Raw genomic sequence first — 18,118 nt, forward strand, 5'->3', positions numbered from 1 at the left:
CCAGTGGAAATGGTTTTGTCCTGCACCAGTCTGCTATGTTTACAGCAGAAATGGCACAACTGAGCTGTAGACTGGTGTAGTTAGTACAGCAGCTGTAATAAATTATTCTCTCTTGAACTGCTTATTGAAAGTTTTAATGTTGTGAGCTTCTGACAACTCACTTCATGCTTTCTAAGCCTGCTAAGCTCCAATCAGTGTCTTAAATATTTATTTCAGCTTGACAACTTGCAGAGGGATATTGTCTCCTTCTGTGGCATGAGAAATGAGAAATGCAATGACAGCAAACACAGAAATAGAAATTAAACTGAAGTTCAATTGAAGTTCACAGTTTTAACAGAGGTTTATACAGTAAATGGGGACAAAGATATTTAAGGGCTAAATTTTGCAGGCAGTGCCTTGCAGAGTGCTGGTTCTTCATGGCAAGGACATGTTTTTATGCAACTTACCCTCCTGTCAGGCAGGCTCTTGTAAAGAGTGCAAATAGCTTCTTCTGCAGATGGTGTGAAATCTAGAAACAAATGAAAGGGATTTTCCTCTTCACAGACAGAATGCCAGGTGATTTGCCAGCCAAGGGAAATATAATTCCCCAGTATAATTGGTGGAAGAGTGGGGGGCAAAAATCCCATGTATTCTCCCCAAGAACCATGAGAAAGCTTACAATTTATATTTATGCAAATATTAGAAGAGTTGAAACTCTTCCTGCCTCACTTTATGCAGGAAGCCTTTGGTTGTGTTTTGAATTGTCTCCAGAAAACTCCTAGTGCTCCCTTCTGGACTTCCACAATGTTTTAAATTAATTTTTCTGTTTCTTAACAGCCTTCCTCTTCCATGGCTCCTGTATGCTGTGGTTAACAGCTTCACCCCAGTGACAGTCAGCAGCAATGGCCTGTTCTGTGCAATTGTCCTCCTCTTCATCATGCTGCTCTTTGTCATCCTATCCATTGCTTCCTGCAAGTGGAGGATGAATAAAATCCTGGGTTTCCTCATGTTTGGGCTTTATTTTGTGTTCCTGATTGTCAGTGTCCTCCTGGAGGACAAAGTGATCCAGTGTCCTGTCTCCATCTAGTGGAAAGTGCTGTTTCTTGACAAAAGAAAAAAGAAAAATCGAAACAAAACCTATATTAAAGAAAAGATAAATATGTCAAAACGAAACAGAAAAAAAACCAAAACACAATGGAAAGCTTCAGTGGGAATAACCCATGGATCTGTAAATTTCCTCTTCCTCAATTTTAAAAGAGTGAAAGAAAGAAAAGGATACAAAAGGTCCATCTCAGAGCTGAAGAACGACTGCTGTGGACAGTGCAGTTACGCATGAAGGGCTGAGTCCAGGTGCACCGAGGGTTTCTTTGCTGCAGAACATCCTCGCTGCTCAGTAATGGACACACTACGTACGCATGGCAACAGCGAAAGTTACTGCTTCTCCTCTGCCTACGGTACACACCCGCAGACTTCTCATTCTCTGTAGTAGTATACACAGACACACAGTGTGCTCAGTTCTTAAAGCTCTCCTCTTCTAAGGGGAATGCTGATATTAACTTTGTGGAGGCACCACCCCCCACACACCCTGGTACAGGATTTTTCCAATAGCCTGCTGAAACTCCTGAGTGGAAAGCATACATGAAGCGATGAGTCACAAACAGGGAAGAGCTTGTACGTCTCTTCGTGTAAGTGGATTTGTATGATATGATTTCAGCAAAGCCAGGGAATTCATCAGTGTTTTGATCATCTGCATCACAGGTCTGTAAAGGCAATCAGCAGGATGTTAATGGTGGTTTTTTACATCTTGCAAAACCCTTCAGGTTCCAGAAACTCTGTCTCTGGCACTGAAGGAGCCATGATGCCTGACCGTTTTGTAACTGGTGCAGATTTTCATTGCATTCTCATGCAAAGACCAGAATGGGGATAATCTTTCTTCTCTAATAGCAACGCAGCATGCAGTGACATCATACAGCTATGTGAACACACTATTTTTTCTAAAGCAGCAATATCAACAGTACCAACGGCTTTCAGATGCTGTTATGATTATGAGTTTGCCTTTTCATGCCAGAATAAAAAGGCTAATTTGCTTATGCATAGTATTTCATACAGAATATAGAAGTAGTTATAAAGTGGCAGCCTAATTGCTAAGTGAATATATATTTTACAGGCTTTCACTATTACTTGGAGTGTAAGGACCTTCACAGCTACATATAGTTATTGCTGGAAGAGATCCCCAGCTGTTGTATAAAGCTGGGGCAGTTCACATTTGCTATTATAAATCTTGAAACAAGGTAGGAGAAACGCAATTTAAATACAGTGGAGCTGCAGGAAACTTACATGAAAATTCTCAGTATTGCTGGAAGTGTACATGTCTAAAGAAACTCAGGAAGGAGTGAAAATGCAACATCCATTTTCTGAGATACTGACAGAAGGAGAAAGTCCAAACCTTGAGCAAAAAAAAAAAGCCAAGAAGGGAGAAAGCAATTAATGTTCATCTTTCTGTAGTTTAGACTGGAATGAATGTTAAGAAATTATTTCAGATAATCATCATTTGTTTGTTCAAGTCGTTTGTGCAATTAAGAGTTCATGAAGTTTCAGTGCATTTCTGTGACCTGTTTCAGCATTGTTTCATAAGTGTATTGTGCTCACAGTGGCAATGCCATGCTCACATCTGTGTAACAGAAGGCTCAGCACATTTTGTCTTGTCTGTTTTTCTCTGCTTCATGCTGTTTGTTTCTCACTCATCCCCTTTGTCCTTTACTGTTATTCCTGTTATATGTGTTCGTATGTAATGGTGTATGGTTAGAAAGTAAGGACTTGACAGAAAACAGTGGTAGAGAAAACAGTACAAAATTCATATTAGGAATATTAATATCATGTGATATCATGAAGAAAAAAGTGAGATATTAATGAAATAAAGGAAGGATACTAGGAGTTGCAATGTCTGCTACTCATATATTGTCCTAAGGTATTAAGTCCTAGCTACATGCAGAATCAGTATTTGACTTTAACCATACCACAAGCAACATCTCTTACTTCTTAATGCTTTTTAGAGTGAGCTTCTCACATTGTGAGCAAAAACTTGTCTTTGTATTCAAGATCTTTCACTGGTCCAGAGTCCTTACCTGTCTTAATGGTAGTGCTGCCTGCCCACCTCTTTAACATTTGTTCCTACGGGTGTACACTGGAAAGGTAGGTGGATAGACATAACTGCGATGCCCTCTACTGACAGGAACAGCAACCTAAAGCAAAATCTATAACCCAAATTCTGACCTCCACTGAAACTTGAGTCCCAAAATACAGAGCTGACTCCACAGTACAGTCTATTCCAGAGGAGTCGCCAAATGCTTTTGTTTCTGATGACAGTGATCAAAACAGGCAAGCCTTTCCCAAGTAAGCAGAATTAGAGGAGTGATCTAAAGGAATGGCTGTGTATGTGGGCACTTAAAAAATACTGCAATGTCCAGATTCACTGCGCTGACATTTCAAATCAAGAAACCAGACCAGAACAATCTCTGTTCAGTACAATTTTTTTTTTTTTTAACTTCATGCCACCATGGTGTAACAACTCCTACACTGGAAAAGAAAAACTCCTATCTGACCTTCAGAGCTGTAAGAGCACTCTGGTGCACTCTGCAAAGTGAGGGCATCAGCAGCAGAGACTGCTGCCACACTGAGGGCAGGTAGGCAGTAGAGAGTAACTGGCATCGACAGCTTATAGGCAGACCTTTATGTATACCATTAAATACTAGTATCCTGTAATGGCATTTCTATCCTGTTTTAAAATGTGTCTCATTTCTTTCCCATGTCTGTTTGTCCCTATCACATATTTATCTTGGAAGATATTAAAAATAGCTTTTTCTCCTCCAGAAGAAGACACATCATGGCTCCCACTGCTTTGCATCTGTAGGGCAGACCATTTTTCAAATGGCTGAATAACTGTGCCAGTGGTATCTCAGATCCAGAGGGAGCAGGACAGATTTCAGTTGTGTGGTGCTTTCTGTGGAGGCTGTCTGTGAACAATGTTTATACTTGCCAAGGCAGCTTTCTACTGCTGGGGTAAACTGTTCATGGACATTTGGATGCTGGTGTGCTCTTTGATTACAAGACAACAGCTCTGCTGGCTGGTAGAGGAGTAGGATGGAGGGAGAAGCTTAGTCCCTTGCCCTGTGCAGAAGGAATTCAATCTTAAACTGGAATGCTGAGAGAACAGCCAAAAGCTGCTCCAACCCAGTGACGGGATGTCAGTGAGTTGTCCAGGCTCAATGCTGCCAGAAATGCACACACTTGTTACAACATTCCTATTTTACAATGACAGCAAATTTCCCAGCATAAAGTGTTTCTCATGGTTCATAATTACTTCAGTGTGGGATCATGAACTCTTCTCAACGTTTCACACCTAGAAGCCAAAGTTCAGTTTCTATTTTCTTCAGTCAAAGTTCTGAATGACTTCACTAGGGATCTGGTCCTTCACACTGCCCAAATTCTACAGCAAGCTGGTTGGTGTTGAAGCCTCTTCCACCTGCCTGTATGCCTGTGCTCACTTACTCAATTGTACTGGTGTCTGCATAATCCTTACAAAGTGCAAATGAAAAATGTGCATTATGATAAAGATCCTGTTCTAGCTTAGCACTTTCAGGACACCAGCTTGGCAACACAGTAAGTACAATAAGAATGCAGTTTCAGATTAAATAACCAACTCTCTGTGGCACCATCATCTCTGAACAGAACCAATGTTGAACACAATTTTTGGAAGGGATTTCCGGTAGCATTGGAATAGGATCATGGTTCAGAATGTAGCCAGTTTTAAAGGTTTTCTGCACTAACTTCATTGAAAATAAATATGAGAATGGGCCCCATTGGTAAAAAATACTACCGGAGTTCTACAACTATTCTCTGCTTTCCCTCTGCAGAAGCCACCCTGGTCACAATCTGGTAAAAGCTATAAAAGTGTGATTAAAAGTGTGGTGTGACGATTCTCTCCTTAAGAACTACATGTGGACATGGAAAGATCTTTCAGCAAAGCTCTATGTATTTTAAATTAACTATTTTACTGAAAGCTAGTGCTTTCTTATAGTGCAGACAGGCTCTTGTGTCTGTATGCTTCTGCTTATGTATCCAGTTGCTGTGGCTGACTGCAGAAACTTCATGAAGCATAAAGCACGGTGGGTGACAAGCAATCTTATCTAGCTGTCATTTGTTTGTAATGAATGACAATAAACCTACCATATAATTTCCACATATACTACTCTGAAGTAGTTTATGGTCACTGTCACTCATGGTACTGTTGTGTGTGGATATGAAGGTCCACAAAGTGGTAAGTTAAACATGTAGTTAATCCAAGTACTGTGAAAAAATAGATACTTAGGAATATTATTAATGTTTGGGTGTTTTTTAAGGGATTATTTCTCTGGTTGTCTTTTACTTCATTACATATTTTTCAAAAAAGGGGATATACAATGTTTTTTAATTACTAGTCTTTCAGCAGTAATTCCTTAAAATAGCATCTTGTGGTCCATATAACTTATGTTCTGAGTCAAGTATGAGTCTGTATCAGATGGTTTTATTTATTTATAACAAGGAAATAATCCCTTCTCTAAGAACTGGCCCAATGAAATGTAGAAGAGTTCTGCCATTAACCTGGACAAGATAGAGACTTTTCTCTTAGGTTCCCATGTTTCATAAATGCAGTTACATAACAAACCTATTTGTCCTGGGAGCTATGTACAAAGAGATAAATTACATTCACTTGTATTCTTGGAAACAATTTTACCTCTTGTAAATAACAATGACACAACTAACTGAGAAAGAGGCATGGTTTGAGCAGGCGATGTTTTTTATTATTATAGTTAAAGAATTAGCACACAGAAAAATACTTGCAGGAAGTGATTTTGAGGTTATCAAATGGGATAGTTTGCACTCAAAAGTGTGGAGAAGAATACTGCTCCAGTCCTCCAACAGCCATGGGTTTCATTTGTGGTTGATGTTAAAATTATCCTTCTAGGGTCTGTTGCCATCAGTTACAGGAATATCAGTATTGAGATACCCGTCATTTCCATTGGAACTGGGATGAGTCACTTCCAAATTGAAGTTCTGCAATACAGTGCACCCATCAAATACAGAAGTCACATATGGCTCACAGCCCTGTAGTTCAGGCAGGCCATCCTGTAGGTCTGCAGTGTCTTGCTAGGTGTCAGTGTGCAGCATCCCAGGGCTTGTCTGCCTGGATGGGTGCAGACAGTTTGAGCGTTCCCCTGCCCATGCTCTGCCTGACCAACTGCAAGCTGTGTCTTCTCCAGAAGTCATGTGGTCACATTAGCATGGCACTGAGCCCATGCCCCAGCCAGCCAGGCGTAGGTCAGCCCCAGACTAGAAGCCATGTAATCCCTCGGAGTGTGGATAGGCCAGACACAGAACTGGCCGTATCGTTCCTACATGAGCCATAAGTGAAACAGCCCAGGACAAGACTGAGTCATCCAAGATTGGTAAATGAACTGTACATTCATGTAGATTTATTGTAAATTCACCCCTCATCAAATACAAAACCAATCCCAACAATGAAATTTGTACACGTTTTTAAAGATCGTGCACTTTACTATTTTTTTTTATTTTTATTTTATGTCACATAGTTGTCTTAATGCAAAAAGAAGCCATAAAAAACCCAGAAGACTAGTATGGGGTTTCTAAATAAGGGGATCATTAATTTTAAAGTAAAAAATCAATTCCATGTCTCTGTTTAAGGTATAATGTAAAATACTGACAAATAAATGTACAGTAAAGCAGGATCTGGTTTTGCCTTAGTGATGCTGTCAGTAAGTCAGGGGGAGTTTGCTCCTCATACTCTTGAGTTTTCCTGTGGGGCTGTACAAAATGCTGCACACTACCTTTGCAGCAGGGACTCAATCCTGCTACCCTTGTTCACCCCAGGAGAAGGAATAAGATGCTCGCAGAGTCAGGCCCAATGAAGCAATTAAATCATTCTGCTACTCTGATGTTTTCTCCCACTGAGATCACAGTAAAGGAAGCTCCTTATGTTTTAGTAAGTTTATAAGAACTGAGTTGCTTCTCCAAAAAGTTTCCAGGGTCAGGTTATCCAGTAGAAATCAATAATTCATTTTAATCCCTTATAATAATTAAGTAATGCCAAAGGATTTCACTTGTGTTCATTTCCATTATCAACTTCTCTGTTGCAGTTTTAATCTTGCAGTCCTGACTCTGGGGAGTTGACTTACATAAATTAAAATTATTTCTGTCACTTAAGATGGCAAGATCAGGACATGGTATTGTCATGTGAAAATAGTAGTGTGTTATAACTGACAATCAGATGCTATTTTTGTAATAAAGCTTTTTTAGCATGTTTGTTTCACTTTGTAGTTTTCATACTCTTATCATCTCTCAGTTTCAACCTATTGTAAGAAAAATCTGAAGTCCCCCATCTGTACTCATTTCAAACTTTAAAAGTAAAAATACATTGCCATGTATTTTATATTTTGCAAGTCCAGGCAACCCCCTGAAAATTGCAGTTTTTCTCCTGTGTTTAAGTGTATGGATCATTATTCACTAGATGAAACTCTTGTATCTCTAAATCAGCATTTTCTCTGTGAATATAAGTTTGTATATAGTATGAAAGTTACCTTTATTTGTACATGGGCTCTTGGAAATAATCCCTTCTATCAAGGTCCTACTTCACTGTATCTACAGAATGTTTCACTGTGGCGTGTACACTTTCTCACCTTACCATATTAACACAGAGTTCTTCATACAAATCACTTTATGTAATTGAGTTGTCTAAGTGTGAATAACAATAACAACAATAAATACTAATAAAAAGAGAGTGTGTCAATTTGCTCAGTATCTTTTGTCTTAATGGTCTTGGGTTTGCTGTTACTCTGAAAATAGTATTCTAACTACTTTCTCCGGATTCAGAGATGATCTGCAGTGCTGCTTGTCATTATCAGTGTTCAAGCTGCACTGCTTGCCTCTTGTCATGTCCCAGTGGTACCTTCTGTGTATACAGAGAGTAAGGAAATTGCGTGTCTTTCAGTGAGCTTAAAATTTTGTTAGACAAGGATTTTTCTTCTACAGCCCAATGTGAGTTCAAACTACCTGGAGTTGTGTATGTCTGGAGCCGTGTCGTTCCATTCAGGATCAAGTTCCCTTACGTTTCTTTACTGATACATTTGATCACAAGATGTTTTAATTCGCATTCTTTACTTTGGCACCTTGTTTAATCACCAGGCTGCACAGTCTGTTGTCCTTACCAGCTAGGCTTTTTCTTTTTTTTTGTCTGTCCTTGGGTGAATGATGTATTTAAATAAAAGAATGATCTTCAACAAATGACAGCAAAAGAAAGTCAATAATACTAAAATTTGCCCATAATCAACCCAACTTTACATCTTCACAAATTACAAAAAGTGGACATTATTACTTAATATTTCTCCCATAGTAGCCCCAAGAAGTCATCCTCCGCAGAGAAGTAAGGTGGTTTTTGTGAGGCATAGTGCCAACGCTGAAGGTGGGAGCTCAGGAGAGAGATTTTTCATTCATCTTTAACCATACTAGAGCCTTAAAATTTTAGATTGGAAACAAAAGAAATTTGCAGATAGCCTAGCAGTTGAGAATGGTGATTGTCCTGAGACATTCATGCCTGCCAAACAACAAAAAACAAGGTCAAACACATCCTACAAAAAACAGAGCTGGTGTAGGCTCCAAGTCACAAAGGCACGTGGGATGTTTTGAAATTTAGATTGGAGATAAGAGAGTTTGTAAAAAGACATTTAGGCTTTATCTGAGAAGTGAACATGCATACGTACACACAGAAGTGTTCATAGCTTTTGCTCTATGGGTGTGTGTTTTCTTACCCTACTGCTTGCTAACATTTGATCCCTTCCTCAACTTCAGCGACTTTTGTACAGTACAGGATTTTAAGTCCTTCAGTACCACAGCAGACCTTGGTGGTATATGACTGGGGTGAGCAGGGAGAAAAGAAAAACATACTATATATCCACCGCAATCCTGCCTGGGGGAATGAAGGCAAGTTGCCTTGCCAAGTGTCCACAAGCAAGTACTTCACTGCCTTATCTGTAGTGCTGAAAAAACGGTTCATTGTTACTTTTTTCCTTTACAAATAGTTGCATTTGGATTGTTTATTGACAAGGAGCAAAGCAATGTGCATGTTAAAGCTGAGTTAAAACTTTCCTTCCCTGGAAAGACTTCAGAATTTCCCTTTTAAACAAAGAGTTCCTTTTCCGTCAACACATATCTCAGAGAAATAAATGTTTGTGCCAGAAACTTTCAAAGAGTACAGAGAGCTAGACTACAGATTTTAGCCCTGAAGAGATGTTTTGTCATCCCTTCATCTCTTATTTATGCAAATTTTCACATCACAGTTTGCACATCATATATATGTTGTGGATAAGGGAGGATTTTTTCACAGGATGATGAGGTACTAGCAATTAGTCGTAAATCTACAGTATTGCTTCTGAGGCATCAAACCCAAACTGAACCATTTCTTATTAGCTAAATATGAGGATAGGCAGAGAAGTTACCAGCATCCTGTAAGTTTAAAGCACACCAAATAGGATGTTTGAGCAATAGTTTTACAGTGAATGAAACTCTGAATGAACAAGAAGTGTCCCACAAACCTTTGGGTTGCTTCCAAACACTTATCGCCTGTCCACCAGCAATGGCGAGTAAATACCAGCCATCAGCTACAACTTTCCACTAACTGCTGATAAAAATGTGTGAAACTGCATGTGCTGGTTCTGCTGTACTGGAGGATTGCCTGTAGTGGGGCTGTGTCAGAGCTGAAGAACAGGTATTACTGTATCCCGCAGCTGTAGGGAGGAGAGGAGAGAAGATCCAACAGGCAGGAATTGTGCAGCAAGATTGATTTATTTAATTATTTTACAAACTCTTTTATAGACTTTTTTCTTCATAGTCTAATTGGACAAGGATCAGCCACCCCCTGGGTGGATTGGCTAGAAATCCTAAACATCCATTGTCAAAATATTTTTCTACTGTACAGTAAACATAGTTCTACAAGGTTGCAGGTGTTCATAGTTTATAGAACTTCTGCTAATCTCTTCATGAGAGAGAAAAGTATCCCATGGGCTTAGAAAGAAGCAAGAGAAATTCTTGCTAGCAGCAATATTGTATCCACAATTCCCCCTTTTTGTTTTATAAGAGAACAATTCTACTAGGTATTAATCTTAAATAGAAATTTACATCAGTTATTAATTCTAGATATGTCCTTAAGGCTTTAACAATCTGACTCCATTACAAGAAATTTAAAGTTCAGTCTCTGCTTGTGGAAGGACCATCCCAGTCTCTGCTTGTGGAAGGACCATCCGCCTGATGGTTGACCTCCTGGTCATCATTTGGAGGTTCCCTGTTCTGCCTCTGATGCTGTAGGTCAGTATTACAGCTGGTGATGGGGTCAGTGGCTCTGACCCAGGAAGAGGTGACTGGTCTGGGAAGATGGTCCCAAAAGGAATCACCTTCCCGAGGCCCGGTTGTCTTCCCTCAGCTGCTGGCAGGAGGGCCCTTACAGAGGCTGTCAGCTCTTTAGTGATTGTCAGCTCGTGATTCCAGCTCAGCTCTGGGGCTGCGGGGCTGCCTTCAGGCCAAGCCAGACCAGAGAGAGAGTCGAGAGGCTCGTGTGGCTGGTTCCACACGAAGGTAGCTTTATTGTGGGTCCCCTCCGGCGAAGGGGAAAGCCAGGGACGAGAACTCTCTCTCTGCACAGGGGCAGAGGGCTTGCTTTTATAGGGATACAGGGGTGGGTGAAGGCCAATGGGTTACAGAGGATCTGCATAGAGTCTCCTAAAGGATTGTGGGTCTGTCTTTTCTCGCCGTGACCACAGAAGTGGTTGCCTTTCCAGGGAGTCCTGCTGGGCGATTGCGAAATCTCTGGTCTCAGCAGAGATCCCTCCAGGGCAGGGGCTGGGAATACCCCACAACTCCCCCTTCTGTATTTATTAAAAAGGCATTCCCAGCAGCCTTTCTGCAGCAACGTAGGAGGCAAGAGAACATAAGTAACACAGTAATAATTACAATGAATACCCACAAAGCTCCCTTAATCAAAGATGCAATCCATCCTGTTATTCCCCATCGTCCAAAAAGGTCTTTGACCCAGTCTAGGCTCTTATCTACTTTTAGGTCATCGAGGTAGCAGTGAGGACAGCATCAACGTAGACACATTTCATCTTTGGGGAGGGATGGGGCTTCTGAGAGGAAATATAAGTGAGATCTGTTAGCTTCGTGGTGAGAGGGGAAGTTTTGGGGTTTAGGGAGATTTTACAAGGGCTGAGGGAAGGGGATATTTTGGGGTAACAAGGGGTGATAACATATAAACTTAGGATCAGTTTTTCAGGCTGTGTCTGGCCTATGGCTTGACTTTTGCCATAGCTTCTTGTTCAGCTTTCTGTTTCATCTGCTGCCGTGTGGTGGGACGATCTTTTTCCTGGTTGGTGTGCATTCAGCGATGTTTTCGTCTCCATGCAGAGCTGGTCTGGTTTTGGAGAGGTCCTGTATTTGACTCAGGAGAGTTCTTGTTGGTGTTTGTGGAAGCAGTGTTTGTAGGGCCTAAGTATGGTTTTATACTTTTTCCTGGGACCCACTTCGGGCCAGATGGTAGCTGGACACAGGCGTAGCCTCTCCCCCAGGTAATCAATTGGAAAGGCCCAGAGACCTGGTGTGTTTCAGGGTCCTTCACCAGCACTGGTGGTTTCTCTGTGAGCTTAGCTTGGGTTGAATTTGAGAAGTGGCAGAGTACTGGGGGGTCAGGCTCTGATGATGTACCATTTAGGAAGGTAATGACATAGAGAGCCTTACAGAGTCTTTCAACAGGAGACAAGATTTCTGTTTCTCTCCGTTGCTGATTGAGAACTCTTTTGAGGGTTTGGTGGGTCCTTTCTATGATGAATTGTCCTGTGGGATTGCTAGGTATGCCTGTCTTGTGTTTTATCCCCCATTGGCTGAAGAAATCTTTTAACTTGTGAGAGGTGTAGGCAGGCCTATTATCTGTTTTGATTTCTTCAGGGACTCCCAGGGTGGTGAAGGCAAGGAGAAAATGCTTGATGATGTGGATGGCATTTTCCCCTGCATGGGCTGACGCAAACACTGCCCCAGAAAATGTGTCAACTGACACGCGCACATATTTGGATCTCCCAAAGGATGGGAAGTAGGTTACATTGGTTTGCCATAATTGGCAGCTGTTCAGACCACAGGGGTTGACTCCAGTGCCCATAGATGGTATTTGGTAGTTCCGGCAGTTTGGGCATGTTGCAGTGATAGCTTTTGCTTGATCTTTTGAAAGCTTGAACATTCTGACGAGGGCAGGAATGTTTTGGTGAAAAAATGCATGTGACAACTTTGCCTGGGCAAAGATGTCAGGGACGTTTGCAGTCTCTGCTAGCATGGCCAGTGCATCTGCTCTCCTGTTCCCTTCGGCAATGGGACCAGGGAGGTCAGTGTGTGACCTCACATGCATAATGTAGTAAGGCTGTTTTCTGTGCGAGATTAAATGAATTAATGTAGAAACCAATTGGTACAATCTTTGGTTGGAGACCTCCTTTAGAAAAGCATGTTCAGCCCTCATAGCTATGCCAGCGACATAAGCCGAATCTGTGACCAAATTAAAAGGTTCATCTTTAAACTTCTCAAAGGCTCTGACAACAGCTGCTAACTCAGCAATCTGTGGAGATCCCTCTACTATTTGGATATCAGATTCCCCGTTTGGGGTATTGGGTTGCCTCCATGTCATGACAGACTGGTGGGACGAACCAGACCCATCGGTAAAGACGGTCAGAGCTTTGAGAGGTTTTCTACTTTGGATTAATTTTGGAATCAATTTAAAAGCTGCATCACGGTAGAAGAATCTATGTTTTGGCATGTGAATGGAAATTTGGCCTGTGTAGCTATCTAGGGCTAACTGGAGGCTCTCATTGGTCTGGAGCAACTGCTTTAGATCTTCAGTGGTCAATGGGAAGTACATGCATGTGAACTCACACCCTGCAAGAGAGCGGAGACGAGTTCTGGCCTTTTTTATTAACTGTGCCATTACTTCTTGGAAGGTGGTTAATGTCTTTGTGGGTTGATGGCTTGTGAAGACCCATTCAAGTATCAGCAAAGGGTCTCTGAGCTGAGAGTCCCATTGGAAGATCAGTCCGTGTAAACGGGGAGCCTCACCCAAAACTGCAAACTGGAGAGGCAGGCTGGGTTCGACGCGATGGGCTTGGCGTGAAGACAGGGCTTCCTGGACTTTGGTGATGGTATCTCGGGCTTCAGGTGTGAGGGCGCATGGAGAGTCTAAGTCTTCGCTGCTGTGGAGGAGGTTGAAGAGGGGAGTGAGGTCTTCTGTTGTGACTCCCAGTAGGGGGTGTATCCAATTTATGGATCCGCACAGGCTGTGTAAGTCCCTTAGGGTTTTGGGATCCTTTTTGATGGCGAGTTGCTGGGGTACGATGGTTCTCTCACGGATCTGGAGGCCAAGGTAAGTCCATGGGCTGGAGTGCTGCACTTTGTTCTCATGAATCTCGAACCCTGCTTCTTCTATGGCTTCAATTGTCTTTTTAAGAGTTCTATCCAAGTAAGTTTTTTCTGATGCACAGATTAATATGTCATCCATATAGTGGTAAATGATTGCTTCTGGGAATAGGCTCCTGATGGGGAACAGAATGTGGGCGACATACCACTGGCAGATGGTCGGGCTGTTCTTCATGCCTTGTGGGAGGACGAGCCAATGGTACCTTCTGAGTGGGGCTTGTTTGTTAAGAGAGGGGATGGAGAAGGCGAACCGGGGTGCGTCCTGGGAATGAGGCGGGATGTTAAACAGTCTTTAATGTCTATGATGGCCAGCAGCCAGTCTCGGGGTAGTATCGATGGTGATGGCAGGCCGGGTTGGAGGGGGCCCATGTCTTCAATGACCTCATTGATCTTTCGCAGGTCATGGAGTAGTCTCCATTTGTCCTTGCCAGGCTTTTTCAGTACAAAGACAGGGGAATTCCAAGGGCTTGTGGTTTCGGTGATATGACCTTTAGCGAGTTGCTCTTCCACCAGGGCTTCCAGCGCGCTGAGTTTTTCTTTTTCAAGGGGCCACTGCCTCACCCATTTTGGATTGTCAGTCTTCCAGGTGAGCAGGGGAGTAGATGGCAGTGTGCGTTTCTCAGTGGCCTCAGTCAGAAATCCTGGCTGGGAATTATAAGGGTGGCACCCCACTGGGATAGAAGGTCTCTGCCCCATGGGGGGGGCTCTTACCATGAATGGTCGGGTGGTCGCTATCTTGCCCTCGGGTCCTTCGATGATGACATTTCATTTGCTTCTCATGGATACTGCAACTCCACCAATCCCGGAGATCATACCTGCCACTGGCTCCAGTTCCCAATTCCCTGGCCACTCGGAGCAGGCGATGATGGTCACATATGCTCCGGTGTCCAGCATCCCTGGGCAGTAGACCCTTTCTCCTTTACAGAACAAGCTCCACTCGATGGTCGGTTTGTTTGAGCCCACAATCTCTATCCACATTGCTGTAGGATTGAGAGGAAGCTGTTCTGGGTGGTTCTGTGGAAGTAAAAAAGCTTGTGCAATCGGTGCTCCCTGTGGGAGAAAGAAAGGTATGGCTGTGCAGCAAAGCTGGACAAGAATCTCTTGTCCAGGGTGCACTGTTTGTATCTCAGGTAATACAAAGAGTTGTTCTGGACCATGGATGGTATCGCTTAGGATAAGAATGTCCCATGGGCTGTTCTGTGGTCCATACTTTCCTGTGGGGATACGATAGAAACGCTTGTCAACAAAGTTAAATGGCAGTGATGTTACCAGTTGACGTCTGGTTCCCATCAGTAGCACTCCGTGTGTTGGATCCTTGTCATGTGTCATCTGGGATGATGGTACCGGGTGAGGTCCAGCTGTCTGCTCTCGGTGGTCCGATGTGGAGTTCACAGCCGGGGCGGGGTGGTATGGCCTTTGATTTGTTGTCCGAGCGCGGGGCCTTGACAGCGCGCTCCAATAGAAGTTTTTTTGGACACTGCTGGTGCTGTTGCTGTCTCTGGTGCCTTTGGTAGGCGGCACGATGGTCCTGGGTGGGTGACCTTTGTGGGCAGTCCTTTATAAAGTGTCCAAGTTCACCACAATAGAAACAGCGGGCATTCTCCTTAGAGACTGCTGCAGCAGGTCAGGGCGAACACACTTTGCAGGTAGCCACCGTACCCCAGTATCTGTGGAAACGCAAGCATACCCACAACCCCAAACGATAAGCTCATGCAGACCTTCCCACTGGTTAGCAAGTAAATTCCGCACCCAGACTTTTGTCCGGGGCAGTTGTGTCTCGCCTGCAGACTGCAAGGAGAGAAAATGATTCAGAATAACAGGATTATTTGAATTTTGTGGTACTGTAAGGTGATTAATTGTATACAAAGCTTTTGCTAGTTGGCTCTGTGGGATTTCTCCATGCATTCCCCTTTTCTGTTTGTCCAAAACACGCTTCAAAGTACCATGAGCGTGTTCGACAATGGCTTGGCCAGTAGGCGAATGTGGGATACCAAAGGTATGGTCCACACCCCATAGGTGCAAGAACTGCCGCATGTTCTCTGAGGTGTAGGCAGGACCATTATCGGTTTTCACAGAAGCTGGCACACCCAGGACTGAGAAAGCCGATTTCCAATGGGCAATGACATCACAGCCCTTCTCTCCAGTGTGAGCAGAAACCCACATAGCTGAGGAGAAAGTGTCAATAGACACGTGCACATATTTTAGCCGACCAAATTCTGGGATGTGAGTTACATCCGTTTGCCAAATCTGCAAAGCTTTTAGCCCTCTGGGGTTTACCCCGCTGGCAAAGGCGCAGTGAGTCCGTGACAGCACAAGCGCTGACAATGTCGCGCGCTTCAGTTGGTGTTAAATGAAACTTCTTCTGCAGGGTATGTGCACTTTGATGGAAGAAACCGTGCGATGCCTTGGCTTGTGCAATTCTGTCAGGCTGAGGCCCTACCCACACAGGGTTGGTCAGCATGTCAGCCCTGGTATTGCCTTCTGTTAGAAAACCTGGTAAATTGCTGTGGCTTCGAATGTGCAGAATGTAATACGGATGCACTTGAGCCTGAATCGCAGACCACAAGGTTTGCAACAGTGAAAACAGAGCCGCATTGTTCACCTCCTTCAGAAGTGAACAATCTAAGCGTTGGGTGATATCTGCTACATAAGCAGAGTCAGTAACCAAATTCAAAGGTTCCTATGAGAATCGTTGAAAAGCCATGGTAACAGCCCTTAGTTCAACTAACTGAGCAGAGCCTGACTTGTGTTCCTTCAGCACCTGCCATTCCAATCCCTCCTTCCAGGTAACAATGGCTTTCCCAGTTTTCCCAGAACCATCCGTAAAGACGGTGGGTCCTTGCACCAGCACTCAACTATTTCTCAGCTGCAAGGAAAGTACGGTCAGTTTTGCCAACTGCAGTAATTTATGTCTGGGCAGATGGTAAGTGATCTGCCCTGAAAAGTTTTGCAGCGCGCTTTGCAAAGGAGCACTCTGGATAAGGCTCCACTCAAAGTATTCCTTTGAGATCGGAATGACAATTACTGCAGGATCCGCAGCCATCTGTTGCAAACACCGTTGACGGCATTTGATTATCAGAGAAGCGACCAATTCAAACACTGTGGTCACAGTCCTTTTTTGCTGATGAGGCAAAAAGAACTAGGATATGCGAAGGATCAGGCCATTGTGCATTCCACTGGCCAATGGTATCTGTAGGATGGAGGTCTGGAATAGTAATGAAAACAGTGATAGCAATGGAGGCATCCACTCGATAAACCTGACGAGCGGAAGCAGCCCGTTGGACCTCCTGTAGTGCTCGTCACGCTTCCGGAGTCAACTCCTGAGGTGAATTCAGATCAGGATCCCCTTTTAATGTATTAAAAAGCGGGGAAAGTTGCTTTGGGGTTAGACCTAGATAAGGTTGTAACCAATTGATAACACCCAGCAGTTTCTGAGCATCATTCAAGGTTTTAATCAAATACGGGAATTGCACCTCTTGGAGTTGGATAGTTTGGTCCAAAATTTTCACTCCTAAATATTTCCAAGGAGGATGCTGTTGAACTTTCTCCAGAGCTACCTCTAATCCATAGGCATGCAGAGCAGCTGAGGCTGTATTCTCAGCAGCTCGTCCCGAGTGGATGCTGCCACCAGGATATCATCCATGTAATGGTAGCAGCGTGCATCAGGAAACTGCTTGCGAACTCCGGCTAAAGCTTGGGCGGCATACCACTGACAGATAATTGGGCTGTTCCTCATCCCTTGAGGGAGGACCTTCCATTGGTATCTCTTAGCAGGTTCAGCACTGCTAATGGCAGGCACAGTAAAGGCAAATTTGGGTTTGTCATTAGAATGCAAAGGAATTGTGAAAAAGCAATCCTTCAAATCAATGATCAGGATGTCCCACCCCGTAGGAATCATGGTGGGAGAGGGCATGCCAGGCTGCAATGCCCCCATACCTTCCATTACTGCATTAACTTTTTGGACATCCTGCAACAGTCTCCATTTCCCTGATTTCTTCTTAATTACGGAAACAGGAGTATTCCAGGGACTAGTAGAAGGCTCAATGTGCCCCTGTTGTAACTGTTCCTGAACCAACTGATGAAGGGCGTCTAACTTCCCTTTTGGTAGGGGCCACTGCGGCTCAAAGACTGGTGTGTTAGTCAACCACCGCAAAGGCAGTGTAGGATGCTGTGCGCCCTTACACACAGTGACCCCTGCTAAAAATTTGTCCCAATCCGTACGCCCCAAGCTGCCAACACATCCCGCCCCCAAAGGTTAAGGGAAGTGGTAGCAACATAAGGCCTAATTGTAGCTGTGTGCCCCTCTGGGTCCCTCACCATCACAGGCTGTTCGCTTAAATAGCTCTGTGTGGATCCTCCTAATCCTGCGATGGCCGATCCTACCGGGGCTAAAGGCCATGAGGGAGGCCACGCAGAGAAGGATACGATAGTTACATCAGCACCCGTATCAATCAAACCTCGAAGCCGAGTCCGGGGCGGATGGTCGTTTGGCAGGATCAGGGTACACGTCATCTGTGGCCTTTGGTCAGAGATGTCTGCAGTCCAGAAGGCCTGCAGAAGTCCCGTAGATCCACTGCTGTTATCTTTGTGA

General features: G+C 43.6%; 1 protein-coding gene across 5 annotated transcripts in view; it reads left to right on the top strand.

Moving 5' to 3' along the window:
- SLC24A2 (solute carrier family 24 member 2) overlaps nt 1-7,822 on the top strand; it is a 114,848-nt gene extending 107,026 nt beyond the window's left edge. For all 5 annotated transcript variants that reach the window (XM_048290946.1, XM_048290950.1, XM_048290948.1 and 2 more), the window contains one exon: nt 817-7,822. In XM_048290946.1, coding sequence (XP_048146903.1) covers nt 817-1,066 — 250 coding nt within the window. In that variant the 3' untranslated portion in view covers nt 1,067-7,822. The remainder of the gene's footprint in view (nt 1-816) is intronic.
- Nucleotides 7,823-18,118: the final 10,296 nt, after the last annotated feature.

Source organism: Corvus hawaiiensis, chromosome Z, assembly GCF_020740725.1.
Source record: "Corvus hawaiiensis isolate bCorHaw1 chromosome Z, bCorHaw1.pri.cur, whole genome shotgun sequence".
NCBI classification, from domain to species: Eukaryota; Metazoa; Chordata; class Aves; order Passeriformes; family Corvidae; genus Corvus; species Corvus hawaiiensis.